General features: G+C 48.0%; 1 protein-coding gene across 1 annotated transcript; it reads right to left on the bottom strand.

The window, feature by feature from the left end:
- Window positions 1-3,708: 3,708 nt before the first annotated feature.
- On the bottom strand, window positions 3,709-15,011 carry VASH1 (vasohibin 1; the record flags this gene model as incomplete). The annotated part of the gene is made up of 7 exons (XM_082001006.1): window positions 3,709-4,864; window positions 5,464-5,576; window positions 5,975-6,356; window positions 7,395-7,469; window positions 8,592-8,648; window positions 9,715-9,803; window positions 14,742-15,011. 7 exons carry the CDS (start codon window positions 15,009-15,011, stop codon window positions 4,792-4,794), a joined length of 1,059 nt encoding a protein of 352 aa, XP_081857132.1. The 3' UTR covers window positions 3,709-4,791.
- Between the last annotated feature and the right edge of the window lie 2,995 nt (window positions 15,012-18,006).

An 18,006-nucleotide genomic window follows, 5' to 3' on the forward strand; every position in this document is an offset into this window, starting at 1 on the left:
AATACTGATGTGCATGGAAGGGGACCACTCTGGTCCCACTAGCACCATCTCAACCCTGACCTGGGGGGAAACTCTGCTCTGCAGAGATTACGGGGTATTCAGTAGCCTTCTGGGCCTAATTTAGAATAGTTGAGTTGCTCTTTAGCGGACAGGGCCAGGGCACCACTGAAGGAGAGTGGTTGTGATACAAGTAAACACCTGCTCAGAAAACAGACAGAAATATTAAATTCCCTAAGGAGTTCAGCTTGGCTGTAGAGGGACCATCTCTACCTTGCTCTGGCAGAGCAAACGCCAAGCCAGAATAGCACGTACTTTCTTAGGTTTTAAGTTATAAATCCATAATGCAGGTCTTCATGTTAACAGGACAACAGTACAAGACCACTGGAATATGTGGTGTTATTTCAGCCAGACTTGCACACACAGTACCCATAGGGCACAGGGCACATCCCACTTATATCTAGTGCCTGATCATGAGGACCACTTGAAATACTGCACTTAGAGCAAGTGGCTAAAGCAACCACCTGAAGTGATTAGCCAGAGCCACTGGAGCAAGGTCAAGCCCATCTAATCCAGACTCCTTACCCTTTGGCAACAGGAGCATTCCTCTGTTCATTATGGTTCCTTAAACACAATTTTAAGGACAGTCATGTTTAAGTCTATACAAACACCACATGTGAGCCTACCTTAAGGGGCAGGCACCTGATTAAGGCTTTCACCTGAAATAATTTTAAAAAAATTCTTCATGTTAAGCAGATCTGATAACAGCAATACAGCTACTGCATCAACAGAAACTACAATTTAACCACAGTTCTGGAGTCATTTATTCTGGCAGATCCAAGCATACTATGTACTGACCGCATTCACTGGCACACAGGTAAAATAACCAACTGAGAAAAAGCACTCCACTCCCAGCTAAAACACTTGCTAACATACCTTAAGTTCCTAAAGACTCATTTAGCCTATCATATAAGAGTTAAAAAAAAATCTAGTGTGTCACAGACTGATGGACCCCCAACTCCACTCTTTAGTATATGACGTTTGTATCAGAGTGACACTGTAGCAGAAAGTTTTGCTCACTAATCCATTCATCTGTTTAAAAAGTTGCAGTTGGCCAGGTATCAAGGGACTTGTCTACATAAAAGTATAAAGAGGAACTCTTATTTCAAGGTTTGCATTACATTTAAAATAGTTTTGCTAGTAGTAGGTTAGCGTTTGTTCAAGTCTTTCAAAGCTCACCTAGACTTCACATACAACATAGGCAGTGTCTATCCGTTCCTAGTATATGGACACAGTTCCCTTCCACAGAGTTCAGAAGAACTTGTACTGCAGAACACACATCACATGAGACCTACTGAACAGTGACATTTACACTCCAGAGCTACATGAGGGATCACATTAATATTTAGCATCAAATAATTAATAGGACTCCTCAAGATTCATCTTTTTTGCTTTGCAGGCACTAAGGAGTATGAGTTACAGTCTAGTTCCTTAATTTCATTCCTTCTCTGTAGCTCTAAAGACTGCAGAAGCAACAGAGACTCATCTCCAGCCTTTTTTTCCTTATGGTTAAAGGCAGAGAGACCACAAGCCAGAGTAGGTGGATGAGGGAGGAAAGAAGTGGAAGTGCAAAACTTCATCTTTCATTGTACCCTCAGGTTTCTTACGGCATAAAACTGGATTGCACTAATCCTCTCTGTCACAGAAGGATGCTGTCTTGTTTGTTAGCAAGGAAGCTAAGCTTTGTATTGAAGTGATTCATCTTGTTATAAGGGGGGAGCAAGAGCAAGAAGGGGGGAATTGTTTGGTCATTTTCCAGTTTCTTGTACCATCTGCTAAACTGGAGATAGAGAAACAGCAGGGGGCAGGAATTCTACCACAGAGAAACATAGTAGGCAGCTTGAAATAGTAACCCTAGTAGAGGGTTCATGTCTGTTCCTGTGTCCATCTTCAGAAGTCATTAACATTAGATACATAAGAAGAATTAAATGCCTCCTAACATATATAATTGTGCAACTAAATCTTGAGGATATTCTTGTCTAGCTACAGCTGAGGATTAAGAGACCTTGAACTCTACCTGTCATTCATTCCTTAAACATGCACTTCCTTTGGTTTTCTAAGCTATTGGCCTCAGTTACATCCTGCAGGAAAGCGCTTAATTACCAGGTCAAACAAAGCATTTTGTTTTAAGCCATTCTGCCCTGGTGATCTAACACTGCTGAGCGTCCCTTTTGCCCTGCTCTTAAGAACGCATCATTAGCTTGCAGCTGACCCCTCACTTGCCCCATCTATTTTGAAGTCTTCCTCCCTCCAACACACTTCCCCTCCTTTCCATCTAAAAAGGCTCACGTCTGTCCAGCTATTGAATGTGCTCTGTATGAAGCTACTAATTATTCTCAAGAGCTTTCCAGCTACTCTGAATTAACTAACCAACCAACCAAAGTCATGGTGAGGATGCATCCTAGTTTTATCTAAGTGGCTTTTATAATTCTTTTTCCTGGATTTCATCCACTTTATTAAAACCTGACATTCAGTCACCCTTGCTGACTGCTGCTTGTATTTGTCGTATGAGTCACAGTGGCACCTGAACTTTCAGTCTGCTACATAGCAAACATTATGCAAAGGCAGTTTGTGGCTTCCAAGTGACCTATATTATTTACAGGTTACTGTGGTACCTTTACAGCTAATGGAATTGTTAGCATCCAGACACTAAACATGTTCATTTACAGCCACACAAAATTGACCAGAGGACACATTCAAATAGGTGCTTGGCTTGCTGCTGCGGTCTAATTTCAAATTGTTGCATGGAGTGCAAGGGAGGGGACAGGTGTTGGAGTGCACTGTGGAAACTGGCATCCTCTTCTGGATTAACCTTATCTTGGATCAGCAGCAAGTTCTGCCACCTCCCTGTGGATTGTCCTCCTGGTCATACAGTATAGCAGAAAAGCACAGACTACAAAGAGAGCTTGGGAGGGCAGACTGCAGTGATATGGTTATAGCGCCTTGCAAGTTGCGTCACAATTAAGGATGTACAATTAGGAACCTGTAAGGCCTGAGATAAATCGCTTGTGGGTGGTGCTTCAAGGATTAACACTGATTTAATTTGACAGAAGAGCTCATTTGTTTGTGGGTAAGAACCCATTCTCTGCCACCAAAATAGCACTGCTTATATGAGGGTGTGGCACAGCAATACTGCAACAAAAAACCTGGAAGAGCTAAGCTCCATCATGTTTCTAGTAAGTTCACAGAATAAGCCCAATTCAAACAAAATTAAATATGTAGTATTTCAGAAAGTTTAGCTCCTTGTCAGTGCTGTGATAAAACAACACTCAGTTTCTCTCAAGGATACTCCCACTCCCAAGCTCAGTTTTTGCATCTCCTAGATCCGTGCATCCAGATCACTTCAAGGCCATGCTGTTCTGACTTCTGGCAACCCTGCTGTTTCCAGGCCCTAGGCCTCAAAGAGAGGTCTGACAACACTCCAGGTTTCTCACAAGCATTACACTGCTTAATCAGTAGTACAACGCTCCCCTGAAAAGAAGTGTAGGAAGAGTCAAGGCTGTAAGTGGGCAGAAAGGCCCAGCCCAGCCCTTTGGAGAAGGCTAGCGTAAGTGGTGCTGTTAAATACTGTAGCAATCCAAAGAGCCAGAACACAAGCCCAGCTCTGGGCCTGGGGTGGGGAGCTACTTTCAGGAGGCACCAGGCTAGAGCTGTCAGGAAAGCAGCTGCCATCTCCTCAAGCAGGGCTTCCCACCAACAAGTGCCTGTAACTCTAGCACTAAAACTACAGTGAGGAAGGAGCAAGACCCTGTGGAAAGGAAAAATGCTTGTAAAACCTGTTCACATCACTGAATCCTTCTTTAACTATTTACTCTTAAAACTTGTACCTCAGTGGCTAAAGTGCCTTCCACAAGCTTTCACAGTAGCAATCACTAGAAGTTAATAGAGAGAAGGCTGATGAAGAGATGACTCAAAGTTCAGGCTTCCCACCAGCCCCTGCCTGCCCTTGCCTCCACTGCTGGAACGATTGAGGTCTCTGTTCCTGTTTTCACATGGCAATGGCATAGGCATATCCTGACCCACTGAACCACAAAAGGACTTAAGAGCAACAGCTCACCAGCATTGCAGTGGGTAAAGAGGATCATCAACCCACTGTCTGCCTCCTCAGAGACAATGAAATAGGCAGGACTAAACACACAAGATATGGTTTCTCCAGATGAGAGGCCCTTGTACGATCAATAAATCAGGCTGAGCAAATTCAGCCCTGTCTCTCATAAGAGCAATACTAAACAAAGTGTTCATAATGACAAAACCAGGAGTTTTTGCACAAGATGCAGGAGCCATCCCATTCCAGCATCACTTCTCCCTCAGCCCTGCAGGCCTTGCATGGGTTGAAGACTTCTGTGCAGACAGGGAAGAAATACTGTTGACAAGATGCTTCATCTACTGGCTGTCAACACAAAAAAATGGATAGCAAGTCTGCTGACCCCACTCACTTCATATTCTTCCTGCAGCAAACTCCCACCAATGTACAGATTTTTTTTTTTTTTTTTTTTAAATACTTGTTTCAGTGAATTAAGACGGACACCTCTCCCAGAAACAGGCAGGTGAATCCTCTGGGACCCATGGGATCCAGCTGTGGGACTGGCCCACTAGGAAGTACCTGGGAAGATCAGCACTGTGTTCCACTCCTGCTCCCCTGTCCCCTTTGTCAGAATCACTGCAGGTGGATCCAGGTCCCAGCTGTGGCCAGCAAGAAGTCTGTGCACCCAGGCACACAAGGCACAGCTCTCTTCACACCCGGATCTGGTACCCATTGAGGTCTGGCATGGCTTTGGAATCGGCAGGCTTCTTCTCACCAGATGGCCTGTGAGCAAAAAGGGTAGGAACTATTCAGAAACTGTTTTTTCAGTCAGGACATGCTGTACACAGAGATGGCAGCACAGGAAAAGGTACAGGAAAGCTTCAGACTTCTCCTACACTATCGAGGGCAGGATTATTCTGCAACCTCCAGTAACTCTCCCAACAATCTCCACAGAAGAGAATGCACGTTAGGAAGAGTAGGAACATCACTCGTACCCCAGATCAGTTTCAGGAAAACAATCTCTCTCATCATGACAGCAGTGTAATTTTTGGAATCTCTTTCGGGCACAGGTCTGTGAGACATCAGAGCTCAGACCTCTGCATAGGGTTAAATATCAGCTACCAAGATCTGTCTATTTGGGCTGCCTTCCTCCTCCCTACCAAAACAAAAAAAACCCCCAGCTGTCCCCCTACTCCACAAGCAATGATAAACTCACAAAGGCACAGAATAGGGAAGAATGCTACTGCAGATCAGAGACGTATCCCCAGTTATAAAGAACCTCAGTAAGAAATTGGAAGGATTGAAAACCAGACAGCAAGGTAGAGTCTGTGGGTAAAACAGAGATGTTCTAGATAGGTCTCCTGCCCAGCAGCCCCGCTCACCGTCGGTCCCCACGGCTGTTGCGCCGATGGGGGCTGGCCTGACCTCTTTGTGGGGAGGAGACATCTTTCTTTCTGTCCTTGGTGGGAGATGGTGGCCCAGTTCCTTTGCCAATCTGCCAGAAAAATTAAAGTACGAGCAACATGAGCAGAAAACCAATATGAGTATTAACCAGAAAACACAAACCCTAACAATGATTATTATACAAGAATAAAAGACAGAAAGGCAAGGCAAGTGCATCAAAAAATGCAAAAACCAGGAAAAACAAACTACAGTGACAGCTTTGGCTCTAAGAACTCTATACAGTCCAAGCTAATCACAACTGCAGTACTGTACAAGTGTCCATTATGGGACCAGCCTGTATGCAAAGAAAAAGAGACCCCAGCCTCCAATTCACCCTCTACTCTACCACCATCCAGGAAAGCCTCTTGCCAATTAATTCCCCCAGCACACCATCAGCCAGGCAAAACAGCGGATACAGCAGCGAGCTACTTCTCCATCCTTGCTGCTTACCTTCAGCCTCATATCACGGGCATGTCTCTCAAGCTCTTTGCGGAAGTCTTCCCGGGTTAGCTTGTCTAGATCCAGGATGGAGTGCTTCCACTCAATCTGCTCCACGCTGTGTGGGTCGTGGGACACACAGTGGCCCAGCTTCACCTTTTTGAGAGTGTGCCAGCAGCGGCGATATGCCTCCTCAAAGTCAAAGATGAGTTCGCTCAGTGTGCGGAAGACGGGTGCTTTGTACATGAGCTCCTCACGTCGGCTGATACCCAGTGCCCCATAGCGGCCTCCAAAATTCACCCCCAGCACAATGTGTCGGAAGTAGTTCCCTGAGAAATGGGTTTTGAAGCTGATGGGGAAACGGTCCAGCGTGGTCATGTTATTGGTGAGGTAACTGATAGCAGCCACTATTCAGGAAACAACCAGCGGTACCATATTCTTTGACAAGATACTTCCTGCCTGCTCCAAACCCTCCCAGCCTGCTCAGCACACTCACCACTGATTCAGGCATCATATAGACAGGATTCTTATCCAGATCAAGAGACCAGCTCATCGCAAGCTGCCCTACTTTCATGTGGGACATGGGGAAACCAGACTTGGCCTCTTCAACAAGACAATCAACAAAGGGAAGTTAATTTTGAGGCAGTTTTGTGATGCAGAAGTTGCAATGCCAACACCTCAAGTGTACTGTATTCCATAGCTCCCAAACTGTTAGTGCTGTAGCATTATTCCTCTGTTTTAATCTGTTTTATTAGCTACTATTTCACACACAAACCGAAGAACCTTCAGGACAAAATACTCATCAGAGTACCCTTCTGAACCATTCACTTGCCATCTCTGTCCCTCCAGGTGGCTTTGCCAATGTGCATCAAGAATCTATAGCCCGAGTGATGACATAGACTAAGCCTGGGAGATAGCTAGGAAAGATGTGTACTTAAAGATGACACATATCTAGAATTAATGAAGCCTAAGCTGGCAGGCAGTGCTAGACATAATATTAAAGTGACATACACCATAATTAGAAGTTGGGGAGGATCCCTTACTTATTTCAATGTAGAACACATGCAGGCAACATTGCAGTAAGGGAACAATGTTATCCACAAAGGACTTCCTGACCTAACTGTAGCTAATATTTTTGCCCCTCTTTGGATGTTCCTTAGATCCTTCCTTTATCTTTTACTTACTTGTAGAGGTGTCCAGAGCAGCACCACCCTTCCTGGGGAAGGAGGAGCAACTCTGAAGAACTAGTTGTGGTATTTCAGAGAATTGCTTAGATTTGGATTTTATTGGTGGGTTTTTTTGGGAGAACTGGGAGGGAAAACAGAGGGATGTGGGGCTTGGTGACAATATTATCAGCAGCCTCAAAGCTTCATAAGCAGAGGAGAAAACATAAGGATGGGCAGACGTGCACAATTCCAAGGGGAAAGGATACATTCCCAGGATCACAGCTTCCAGGCATTTTATTGGCAGGGCCTCTTTGGTCATTTCTTTGGCTAGGTCCATTAGCCTGCAGAGTGGGACAAGGGAAAGATGAGAACAGTTAAGAAGGCTTGTGCTATGCAAGTATGGCCAGTTCAGCCCTTTTGCACTATATATGTAAGGTAGGTTTTCAGGAGAGGAGGTAGCCCACTGAGGACAGGGAATAGAAGAAAATATCTTCTTTAGGAAGATAGGAAGATATTAAATCCAAACCAGGTCTCTACCACATGCTGTTGTTGCTTACAAGGAACTCCCTTCAGTGAGTTACAGCAAAGCTGCCTAGTAGGCCAACCTTTGTTCTCTTCCTTCTTCTCTCAACCTCTTCAAGGGAGGCCACAGCACTTGCCTCAGTGAGTTCTGGATGGACACCAATGTGACCACAAGCAGAAACCTCAAAGGAGCAAGAGCCAGCAATGTTTGCCTCACAAAGTTCAAGGACAGTGAAGCACTCTTCTCCGGCATCAACCCTACTCTTTGTTCAACAAATACTGTGGAGGAGACATAGCACTGATTACAACACAGGACATCTGGGGTCACATAAGTCTGCAGACTAGACCAACAGTAAGAAGCCAGTCCTGGGAGACTCTCAATATGCTGGCCAAGAGTCAATGAACATCAGGTGCTTATCTCCAGGAACTTACAGGGCACAGCTCTTCCCAAAAATCTGCAGTCAGGAGAATCCCGCTTCTCCTTCAAAGCATGAGACACCAAAAGCTTAGTGAGTCTAGATTCTGCAAAGACACTCACAGGACCTATGAAGTTAGACCTGTAAAGATACTTAGCTTTTACGAAGCTTGTTTAGGGCAGGACCTAATTTTAGAATCCATCAGAAGGTCATATAATTATATTCCAATTAGAAGCAGGCAGAGTATTCACATCTTTGAAATACATTTATGTTATTGTATTGGACTTACTGATTCATGACAGCAAAACTGACTCTTGTCCTTGAGAAAGGCCAGACACAGCTCTGCCCAGCTGTGCCCCAGGCAACAGACAATAAAGACACCTAAAGTAGGATGGAGCCGCAGTCCTGAAAGCCCTGAGTGACACCTAGACCTTGGCCAGGGGATAGAAGAAAAAGCAGTGGGTATAGCAAGGCCCCAACATCTTAAAGCAAGGATTAAATGCTATAGGGGCTTCCAGCACTTACCCAGTCAGAGGTCTGCTCTTCTTAATCTCAAAGAATTGTGTCCCAGTGTGATTGTACCTGGAGGCAAGAAGTTAAGGGCTTGGCAGCTTGGAAAGTAGAGTTTGAAGAACTTTCATGTTACTTGCTATTCTCACAGCAAAGTCATGATCCCACAAATATAAGAGCAATGCAAGAAAGTTACCACCTCCATCTCCTGCATTTTTCCCATTTATAGTCCCTCCTTACTTCCACTGTCCTTCCTTCTTGTCAATTCTCTTTCTCCTCCCCACACACAGGTTTCCACTCCATTTCCCAAATGGCCGTACTGACAGCACATGCTCTGCTCAGCTTTCCAGTTACCAGGGCAGAACAAAGTTTGGTACATTTCTGCCTGCTCCAGTCTGCACAGAATGCATGGAGCATTGAAACATTCATGGTACCTTATTCTAAGACTGACTGGGACCCAATCTAGAGCACAACCACTTTAGATGGGTGAGAGGTGCCAAAAGGTCTGCCTTCTTACCTTGTTTTAAGGCTGAAGCCAGAGCTAGCTCTATCTCATCAGTGAGATTACTGTGCTTGCATGGCACATACCTGCTGTCCAGCACAACAGGGATGGAGAAATCTCATTCCCAGGACACAGTCACCTCTGCATATAAAGGGGCGGGATACCAAGGAGGCTGACTGTCCTTTAGACAGCTAAAGAGAAGAGTGTTTGAGTAGGATGACCTGAGAGGTGGTTTTCCCATCACCACAGCTCACACATGCTTTAACAGTGAGGTGGCAGTTTGTAGTCCATCCGACACCTATCTGTGAGGGTCTCAGATATGCGTGTTTTTAACGAAATGGCACTGTAAAGCCACTGACCTAGAAGGGTGGGTAGTGGGGAAAGGCCCTTGACAACACGCCCATTTGTTACATGGAGTGAACAGGATCAGAAGGTAACTTGGGCAGAAAAGAAAAGAAACAGAACAGCAAAACAAACCATCATCCCAAGTCCAGCTTCCAGTTTTCAGGGAGCGAGTTTCAGTTCCCCTCCAGCTACAACAGAATGAGCATTTCTGTTCTTCACAGGGAAAGAAAGTCCACTTGCTCCCTCTTCCTGTGTTGTCACACCAATGATTAAGGTAACAGTAAAGGATACTGAAGCTCCCTGATGTAGCGCTGTACAGCTTCCAGGCGCTCAGGGATGGGGGTGGACGGCTGGAACGCAGGCACACTTGGTATGGGAATCTGAAATGGAGAACAGAATGTAAATCACTGGTTCCAAACCTCTCCAGCTTCTTACTGAACTCAGTGGCACATAGCTAGAGGGAGAGTGTTCCTCTAAAGCCTTTTTGCTGCCCTAAGTGACAAGACCAAAACTGGGATGGGATTAGGAATGAAGTACCACCACAGAGCTGCAAGAGAAACTCTGTGAAAGGGTCCTGCATTTAGGCAACATTACATTGGAAGAATTAGATAAAATTAACTGACAAAGCAGGATGCTAGACAGGAAAGCTAACACCTGAGGGAGCTTGTCCTTGTTTGATTATGCAAACTGGAAGGCACAAAACAAAAATAAAAGAAGGAGAGAGAGAGAGGCAAAAACAGAGAATGAGTTTCCCCAAAGCCACTGGAGCATGCAACAGTCCTGTAAGGAAGGGTATAAAGGTCCCTCACTGCCTTCTCGCATCTCAGGTGAGTTGGCACTGTACTAGGAGACAGTTTTTACAGCATCATGATTCCCCCTGCTCCAGTGGCCATTGTTTTGAATTACGTGGCCAGAGAATGACTTCTGAAATTTCACCATTCGGACTGCTGTCCCATTCTGAGGCCTTGGCCTTATGGGTCCACTCAGATTTTCCTCACCATTTGCTCCAAAGGGGAGAACTGCAGCCTTGTCAACAGCTGAGAAAATGTGTCTAAGGAAAGAGAAGGGTACAGGACAAATATAATGGAGAAGACACAAATTTGGTGTGACTGACAGGTTTGGAGAAACAGCCCTAGCATTTTCCTTCTGAACGATAGTTCATGCCTTACACACACCCCTCTGATACCAGACTGCAGCTTTTCACAGCAGTTTGGTTTTTAGCACTTCAGTTCCCCCTCAGACTTCCCTCAGAGCTGGGCTATTCCCAGCTAAGAAAGAGCGAGTCAGAACCAGATCTTCCCTTGGGCCTTCCACTCTGCTGTGCACTACTGCCTCTTCTGGCCACGGTTTTGTAGCAGCACTGCTTAGCCACTCGTCACCCTCCACATGTATTTCTGTGGCCACTCATTTCCATATCTCCTTCTGCCTTGTGCCTTCTTCTGCACAAGTGACTGGTGAACCAGGTCAGGCCCCTGAAACCAGCTGAAAGCTGAGCCAGCAGGCATGGGTAGTTTTCAGTCAGATCAGTTCCCTGTCCTGGTTTGCCACATGGTCACACTCTGCTTGTGCGCACACAGCACAGGGGCCAGAGACTGCTTAACCTTGAGAGATGGGCTGCTGCCTCTGGAAACAGTAATCTGTAAGTGTTTTTCAGTCTAGTTCCAAACACCATCAGCAAGTAAACACTGAGCTACACTCAGTCTCTATCCAATTTCTTTCCCATGTTTTGGTCTTTCTTTTGTTTGGAAAACTAAGTAGCGCCATTTGGCCACCGGTACCCATTTTCCTAGCACCTCTTGGAGGTGCCAGTTGCCATCTCCAGTGCCTCATTTCCATACCCTGCTTGGAGGCACTGGCTGGCTCACTTGCAGGAGATGGCACAGGAATGGCAGGAGCAGATGTGAAACGGGGGTTGTTCAGCCACAGCAGGAGCAGGGAAGGCTCCAGAGAGCGGCAGAGGAATGGAGCTGTCTCTGGAACTGCATGAGCTGAGTCAGTTTGGATGCTGTGAGCTGACACACTGAGTCATAGGAAATCATTTCCAGGCAGAAACAATGAAAGAGGTAACAACCAGGACAGGCTGACTATTTAACGTTGTTTCATTTCTTCAGCATGGAGACTTTCATGCTTTTTGAGTGGAGACAGACAGATTAAGTGCATGTTGACAGCACAGACTAAAGATTCTGGGTAGTTACTCCTCCCTTTACTAGTACAGACCCCCAGATCCCCTTTTCCTCAAAGGACTGTGCAACACAGACAGCGTAATGGCAAACAGTTCAGCAGGGGACTAGTTAATGCAGAAAGCCTCCTGCACCTCAAGTAATTAAACTGATGAAAGTACAGTGTGCTCTCTCTCTCAGATCTGGGCCTCCAGCCCAGACTGGGCTACAGTTTCTTTTGCATCAGGTCTATAGCATTTTAATGGGGCAATAGAAGCAGAAGAAGTAAGGTCTTCATCCCTCAATCCCACACTGACAGGATGGGAGACCCTAAAGCTGTGTTCTTACCCAGCATCATCCACTGCACGTCTCAGAAGGGCTATAAATATTAGGCAGTCTTCACAATCCTCCAGAAAGCAGAGAAGAATTTATTTGTAACAGAAAAGATAGGAAATCAGATCTATTTTGTTTTCCCTTTAGTTATTCTGAAAGCTGGAGAGAGAGATAGGAAGAGAGCCCAGATTTCCCAGAGCACGTACCTCTGCCAGGCATAGCAGACTGACTGAGTATGTCCTTGGTCCCTCACCACTTGTGTGGAGGGGTTGCATCACCCCACTCCCAGATGCACGCACCCCGGCAGGTTGGCTATATGCATGGGATTGGGACTCCGCTTTTAGAAAGGGCATCCCAAGAACAACATTTTCATGTACTAAGCATGCTGTGCTGTACGTGAGGCAAGGCAGGTGCAAGCGAGGCACAGACAAAGCTCCATCCTTATCCGTATCACAGAGGTGCTTTTTTGGACAGCCTAAGTTTAGCAAGTTTCTTTTATGGTGCTTATATGTACCCAAGCACCTCTCTGATCTTCATTTCTCAAGCAACACTGGAGCAAGATCCATCCCAGTAGTTAGCCTGATGAAAGAAATGGGATTTTTTCCCTCTCTCTCCATATGACCCTATTAGATGCAACTCTTCCTGTCTTTGCCCTCATAACCACCTCATTTAAAATCCATCATTTCTTAACAAGGCAAGCGCACATCACTTTATATTTCCAGTGTGTGCCTATTTGAAGGTCCCAGCAACTCCAAGCAAAGCAATACCCCACTCTGTTGGGGGAAACAACCTACAGGAGGGTGGCACTCTCAAGCCTAGCATGCGTGGCCAATCAACTATGTCCTGCCACCGCGGCATGGCTCACGCAATGCCCACTCACCCCAAATCTACCAAAAGGATACGGGAAACCAGAGGAGATCTCTGAGTGCTCAAACCCCAGTGAAAGACACAGCCCCTGCAGTTGATCTGTGAACATATTTATAAAGTCTGATCACAGCCTCCTGCACTCATCATTTTATGGTATTAAGTTTAATTTATGGACAACTCTTTTGACAGTTATTTCCGCCAACACCCTATCAAGGCCCAAAATTTTGGAGTAGGCAAACCACTGTCCAATTCCCAACACCTGTAAAGGCCTATTTACCCTCCAGCACATGGAGAGTGCCTGGCTTTTCAAAGGAGCTAGCCCCCCATCAGCCGTTCAAAGAAACTTGATGGCACAGAGATGGGTGGTGATATAAGCAGCCCTCAAAGATAAAACCACATCCCCAGAGGGAAAAAGGAGCTAGGGAAACAGAGCCCATCCACCCTTGCTGCCTCCTACATCCCAGCATCCTCTCAGCCATATGCCTGGTGAGTTTGGGAATGGGATCTCAGATTGCGGAGCACTGAACAGAGTTTATAGATCTGGTTCCCAGGGGTGCTAGCAGACGCCAAAAAAAAAAGGATAGCCCAATTTCACGTTATTGCAAGACTTCATACCACTTGTGCCCCCTAACTGTAACCCTTTGGCACCAAGACTATAAAGTGAGAACGATGGAAGTACTTCACATTAAGACCAAACAAAAATGAACACTGTATTTCCCTCCCCTCATGGGGAGGACTCTTGTTTCTGAACTTCTTTCTTCCATTTCCCTCACCTCTCCTAGCCAAATCAGCCCTTTTGGTCAGGAAATTAAGTAGTGCGTGTTCTGATTGATCTGGAACATGTTTTCAGGCTTCACTCAGGGCTCAGGACAAAGACAACAGGAAGGAAATCTGAAAAGGAAGGAAAAATCTAGTGGGGTTGAAATAGGGACTGTAATCAGGATTCAAGATTTGTTCTGGTTGCTGCCACAGATGCCTGTAAGTCTTCTCTGCACAAAGGACGTTACATCACACGCTTCTCCAGAGTTCCTTGTGGAAAGCAGGAAAGATTGCCTGTGCACTATATAACAGCACGTTCTTGCATACTTCAAATTACCTTCCCAAGGAGGTAAGTCCGTGCTAAAAAAGTCTGAGCAGAAAAAACTTCATCTGTGTTTGAATTTCCTCTGTTAGCGTGATGGCAATACTCTCATAACCCACCAATGGAGTGACAAACCAAATGTTTGCAGTGTCTTTTGTTCACAGGATGCTGATGAAATGGGGGAATTTTTCTCCGGCTGAGGTGCAACACAGATAGCAAGAATTCACATGCAAATATTTCAGTCTGGCACAAGGGCACAAAGTTAAGTTGAAATGATCACCGGTTCCTCTTTTTGTAGAGGAAGGCACGTGGAAATCACAACATCTGACCCTACACCAGCAACAAGCTCTGCAAGCACTCCCTAACTCCTCTTAAAACTCTTAGGCATCAAGAGTCTCTTTTCTGACGGACGCCGTTCTGTGCAAGAATGCCTTTTCCTGTGGCAGGCTGTACCCAAATCTAATTTCTTCTGGTTCAAAGACTCACCTCTGCCTGTTTCTCTTACCCTCACACCTCAAGTATTTGGAGTCTTCTAAATCTAACTCTCCTCATTTTTTCATCATTTATCCCGCCTTCCTCTTTAGGGCCATCCATCTTCCTCCCAGGGGGCTCGCACATGAGCCGCCCAAAGCCCGTTCTCCGGCAAGGCCTCGGAAGAAGGGGGTGCTGCCAGAGCGCCAGGGCAGGGCAGAGCCCCGCTGACACCCACCCCCGCTCCCACTCCGAGCGCGGCTTTGCTTCCTGCAAGAGCACGCCAGGGCCCTTTTACCGAAGGATCCCTCCGCAGCTGGGGAGCCCGGCCACCGAGGGGGGCAGGCGAGGGACCCCTTCCCTTCTTCCCCGCACCGCGCCAGCCCCGAGGCGGGGGGGTGTCTCACCTTGGGCAGGTCGGCGGCGCCCCGGATCCTCTGCGCCACCCGCTCCCCCTCCGGGTGGATCCTGCCCACATGCCGCCACATCCGCTCCCAGGTGGGCTCGTCCACGGGCAGCCCGCCGCGGTTGACGAAGAAGGGGACGCCGCCGTCGCGGAGGTCCTCCTCGCCCTCCTCCTCCTGCTGCTCCTCGTCCCGCGGCGCCGCCGCCGCCGCCTCGCCGGACGGGGGGCGCCTGGCGGCGGCCGCGGCCCCGCCGCCCCCCGGCATCGGCATCGCCGCCGCCCGCGCTCAGCGCCCGCCGCCGGCCGCCGGGCCGCCGGGGGCCGTGCCCCGCATGGCCGGCGCAGCGGGCACGGGGCGTCACCGCCCCCGCCTCGCCCCCGGAGATATCAAGGCGGAGGGTGTTCGGGGAACAGGGGAGAAGAAGCCAGGCGGGGCGGCGCCGAGTGCCGCATCAGGCCGCCGCGGCGGGGGAGGCGCCGGCGGCCCGGCCGCCCGCGGCAGTGACGGCGGGCACCGCGCGGGGCGGGCCTGCCGCCGGGGCGCCCCCGCCGCGCCGCCTCCCGAGCGCTCGGCGGGCAGGGGGGGCGGGCGGGGCCGGCCGCCTCCCCGGGGGATGCTGCATGCGGGGTAACAAAGCCCCCGCGCGGGGCGGTGCCGCGCTGGGCCGGGCCGGGGCCGGGCCAGGCGCCGCTCCCCTCCGCTCTGCTCCGCCCCGGGCGCCCACCGCCGTGCGCGGAGCCGGCCTGCCGCTGGTGGTGGGGGCCGGGGGTGCCGCTGCCCGCAGGCGATAAGGCCGGGAGGCGGCTGCGGCCGGGCGATAAGGGGGGCGGGGGGGCAAGAGCGAGCCGCTGGGGGGGGCCTGGGGGCGGGGCTGGGGGGGCCTGGGGGCGGGGCCGGGGCCGGGAGGGGCCGGGCCACGAAGCGACCGTTTAACGGTCGCCGTGAGGGGCGGCTTGCGGCAGTGTGTGGTGTCCACCGCGCTGCGGGTTTCGCTGGGGATGTAGGTGGGTGTAGGCGTGAGGGGAGGAGGGGGAGCAGGGCTGGGGCTGGGCGGCTGGAGGGGCCCTGGGAGGTGGCGCCGCTGGGCGGTAAAGCCCTGCTGGAAGAGGGGCAGATTTCTACGTAGACTAGGCAGCTTTGAGGAACAGAAGAGCTGGGATAAAATGACCAAGTAGAAAGCAGTGAGTGGCAGAGAAGGTAATCGGGGTGCTTCTGTTTTGAGTTATGTCAAAGTGGCACAGAGTGATCACGAAGGATGGATTTTCCCCAGATGGGACTCACATTGGTGGTTGGTGGGTTGGTCTTGGTGCATGCCACATTTAGTGTCTCCCTCATGGGAGGGGCCCAGCAGGGCTCTTCTGCCTGGAAAGAGACAAAAAGCACCTTTATATAAGGTCTGGAGATGCACCACGAGTGGAAGACTGAGTACTTTGCTCTGGCTTCACAGTCTGGTTGTCTATTTCAGCCCTCCTGTAGCACTGTGAATTGCGCAGCTGGCCTGTGAGGTTCGCCACACATTGTGGGAGATGCGGATGCCTGTTCTCCAGTGTGTTCCTGGCACAACAATTGTGTCCTCATCCATAAGAGCCAGGCTGTGTCTTGCCGTGGACAGGACTGCTTGACTGTGTTTTGTTGCCATCCTGTAATATTAATCCATTTTGAAAGCTCTAGTATGAGAGAAAAGTGTTCTGTAACTTAAGCATGGAGTAAAAGAAATGCATACAAAGTAAGTGTCAGCTGTTGAGGAACCTTCTGAAGGGCATCTCAAAATGCTTTGCATTTAGCACTCCAAACAAAGGGCTGTTCAGCATCAGTGTGGGGAATGAGGGAAATACATCCTGGGTCTGGTTGTCATGGGATTTGATGTGTCCTGAGAACCAGGTGAAACCTATATGGAGTCTGGCAGAGGATTTCAGAGAGAAATGCCGCTTCTCCTATAATGCTCTGTGGGCAGTTGGTCACGTGATCATTTCTAAGGGCAAAATACTTGAACACAGCATTTCTGTTGAACTCAGAACTGCCCAAATTGCTGAAAGGTTGATTTCCTTTTAGGAAAACTAAGCTAAATGCATACTCTTGCATCTGCCTTCCAGACAAATCACCAGCATTGCTTCATGCAACCTCCATTGACTTCTGTAATACTTAAATATATACTTCTTCACTGAATAAGTATTTTATCTTGAATTGGGACCCTGAGCAGTGCTGATTTATCACTTCAGTAAGGTTTTTAGTGTTTTTATGGGTTTTTTTGCCTTTTACCTGTGAGCAAGTGGAGATTGGTAGAGGTTAACTTTAGGTATAAAGAGGCAACAAAGCTGTAGCAGGAATCATTCTACAGCTCCTGAATGGACACATTTTGAAAGAATAGTTCATACCCTTTCATGTCCTTGGTCCCCAATTGCTGTGCAGACACAGGACTGGAAGTGTGTCAGTCATGCAATGGAGGTGCACAGGCATATCGGGGGACACCATCTGCATCTCGGTTGAGTAGCAGGTATATTTCCAGTAACAGTACTGGGGAAAGGACAGGGTGCAAACGATTTAAATGCTCCTTTTAGAGCTGTATTGCCTCCCCTGGCTGAAACTAAGCACAGCTGTCCATGGAAGGAAGGGTGCTGGTTTCAATTTTGAACACCAGCACTAATTCACGGCTGGCAATTTGCATTGCCTTCTATACCTCAGCTCTTCTATCTGTGAGAGGGAAATGCTAATAACACAGACTTGCAGCCAGAGGTTTTGTAAAGATTAGTTGGCATTTTTGGCATGTTAAGAATTATTCTTTCCTAAAAATGAACATAATGTGTTATAGTAGAAGTGAAATCCTTGTATCTTTAATGCCTTAAAATATATTCTCAAATCTCTGTTGGAGGAATTGTAGTTGATAATCATCAGCAGGCCTCAAAATAAAGTTTGTCAGGGATTTTTGCTTCAGTTTATATTAGTTAATTATTAGGCAGTGTCCGTCCCTTCTGGCCATCACTTCAAATAATTTGGCAGCAGCAGGGGATCAGTATTTTAAGGTAATAACATGGCACTGCACTTCGTTTAGCTGGGAAAAAATAGAGCACAGCCATGCCGAGTGAGCCAGTCGCTGGAGTGGGGACTGAACATAACTGTGGAAGTATTCAAAACGTGTAGACGTGGCACTTCAGGATATGGTTTAGTGGGCTTGGTGGTGTTGGTTTGACGGTTGGACTTGATATCTTAAAGGTCTTTTCCAACCTTAATGATTCTGTGATTCTGTGAGGTGACAGCAGAGGACAGA

The sequence above is a fragment of the Phaethon aethereus genome (assembly GCF_964289735.1).
Source record: "Phaethon aethereus genome assembly, chromosome: 5".
Lineage (NCBI taxonomy): Eukaryota > Metazoa > Chordata > Aves > Phaethontiformes > Phaethontidae > Phaethon > Phaethon aethereus.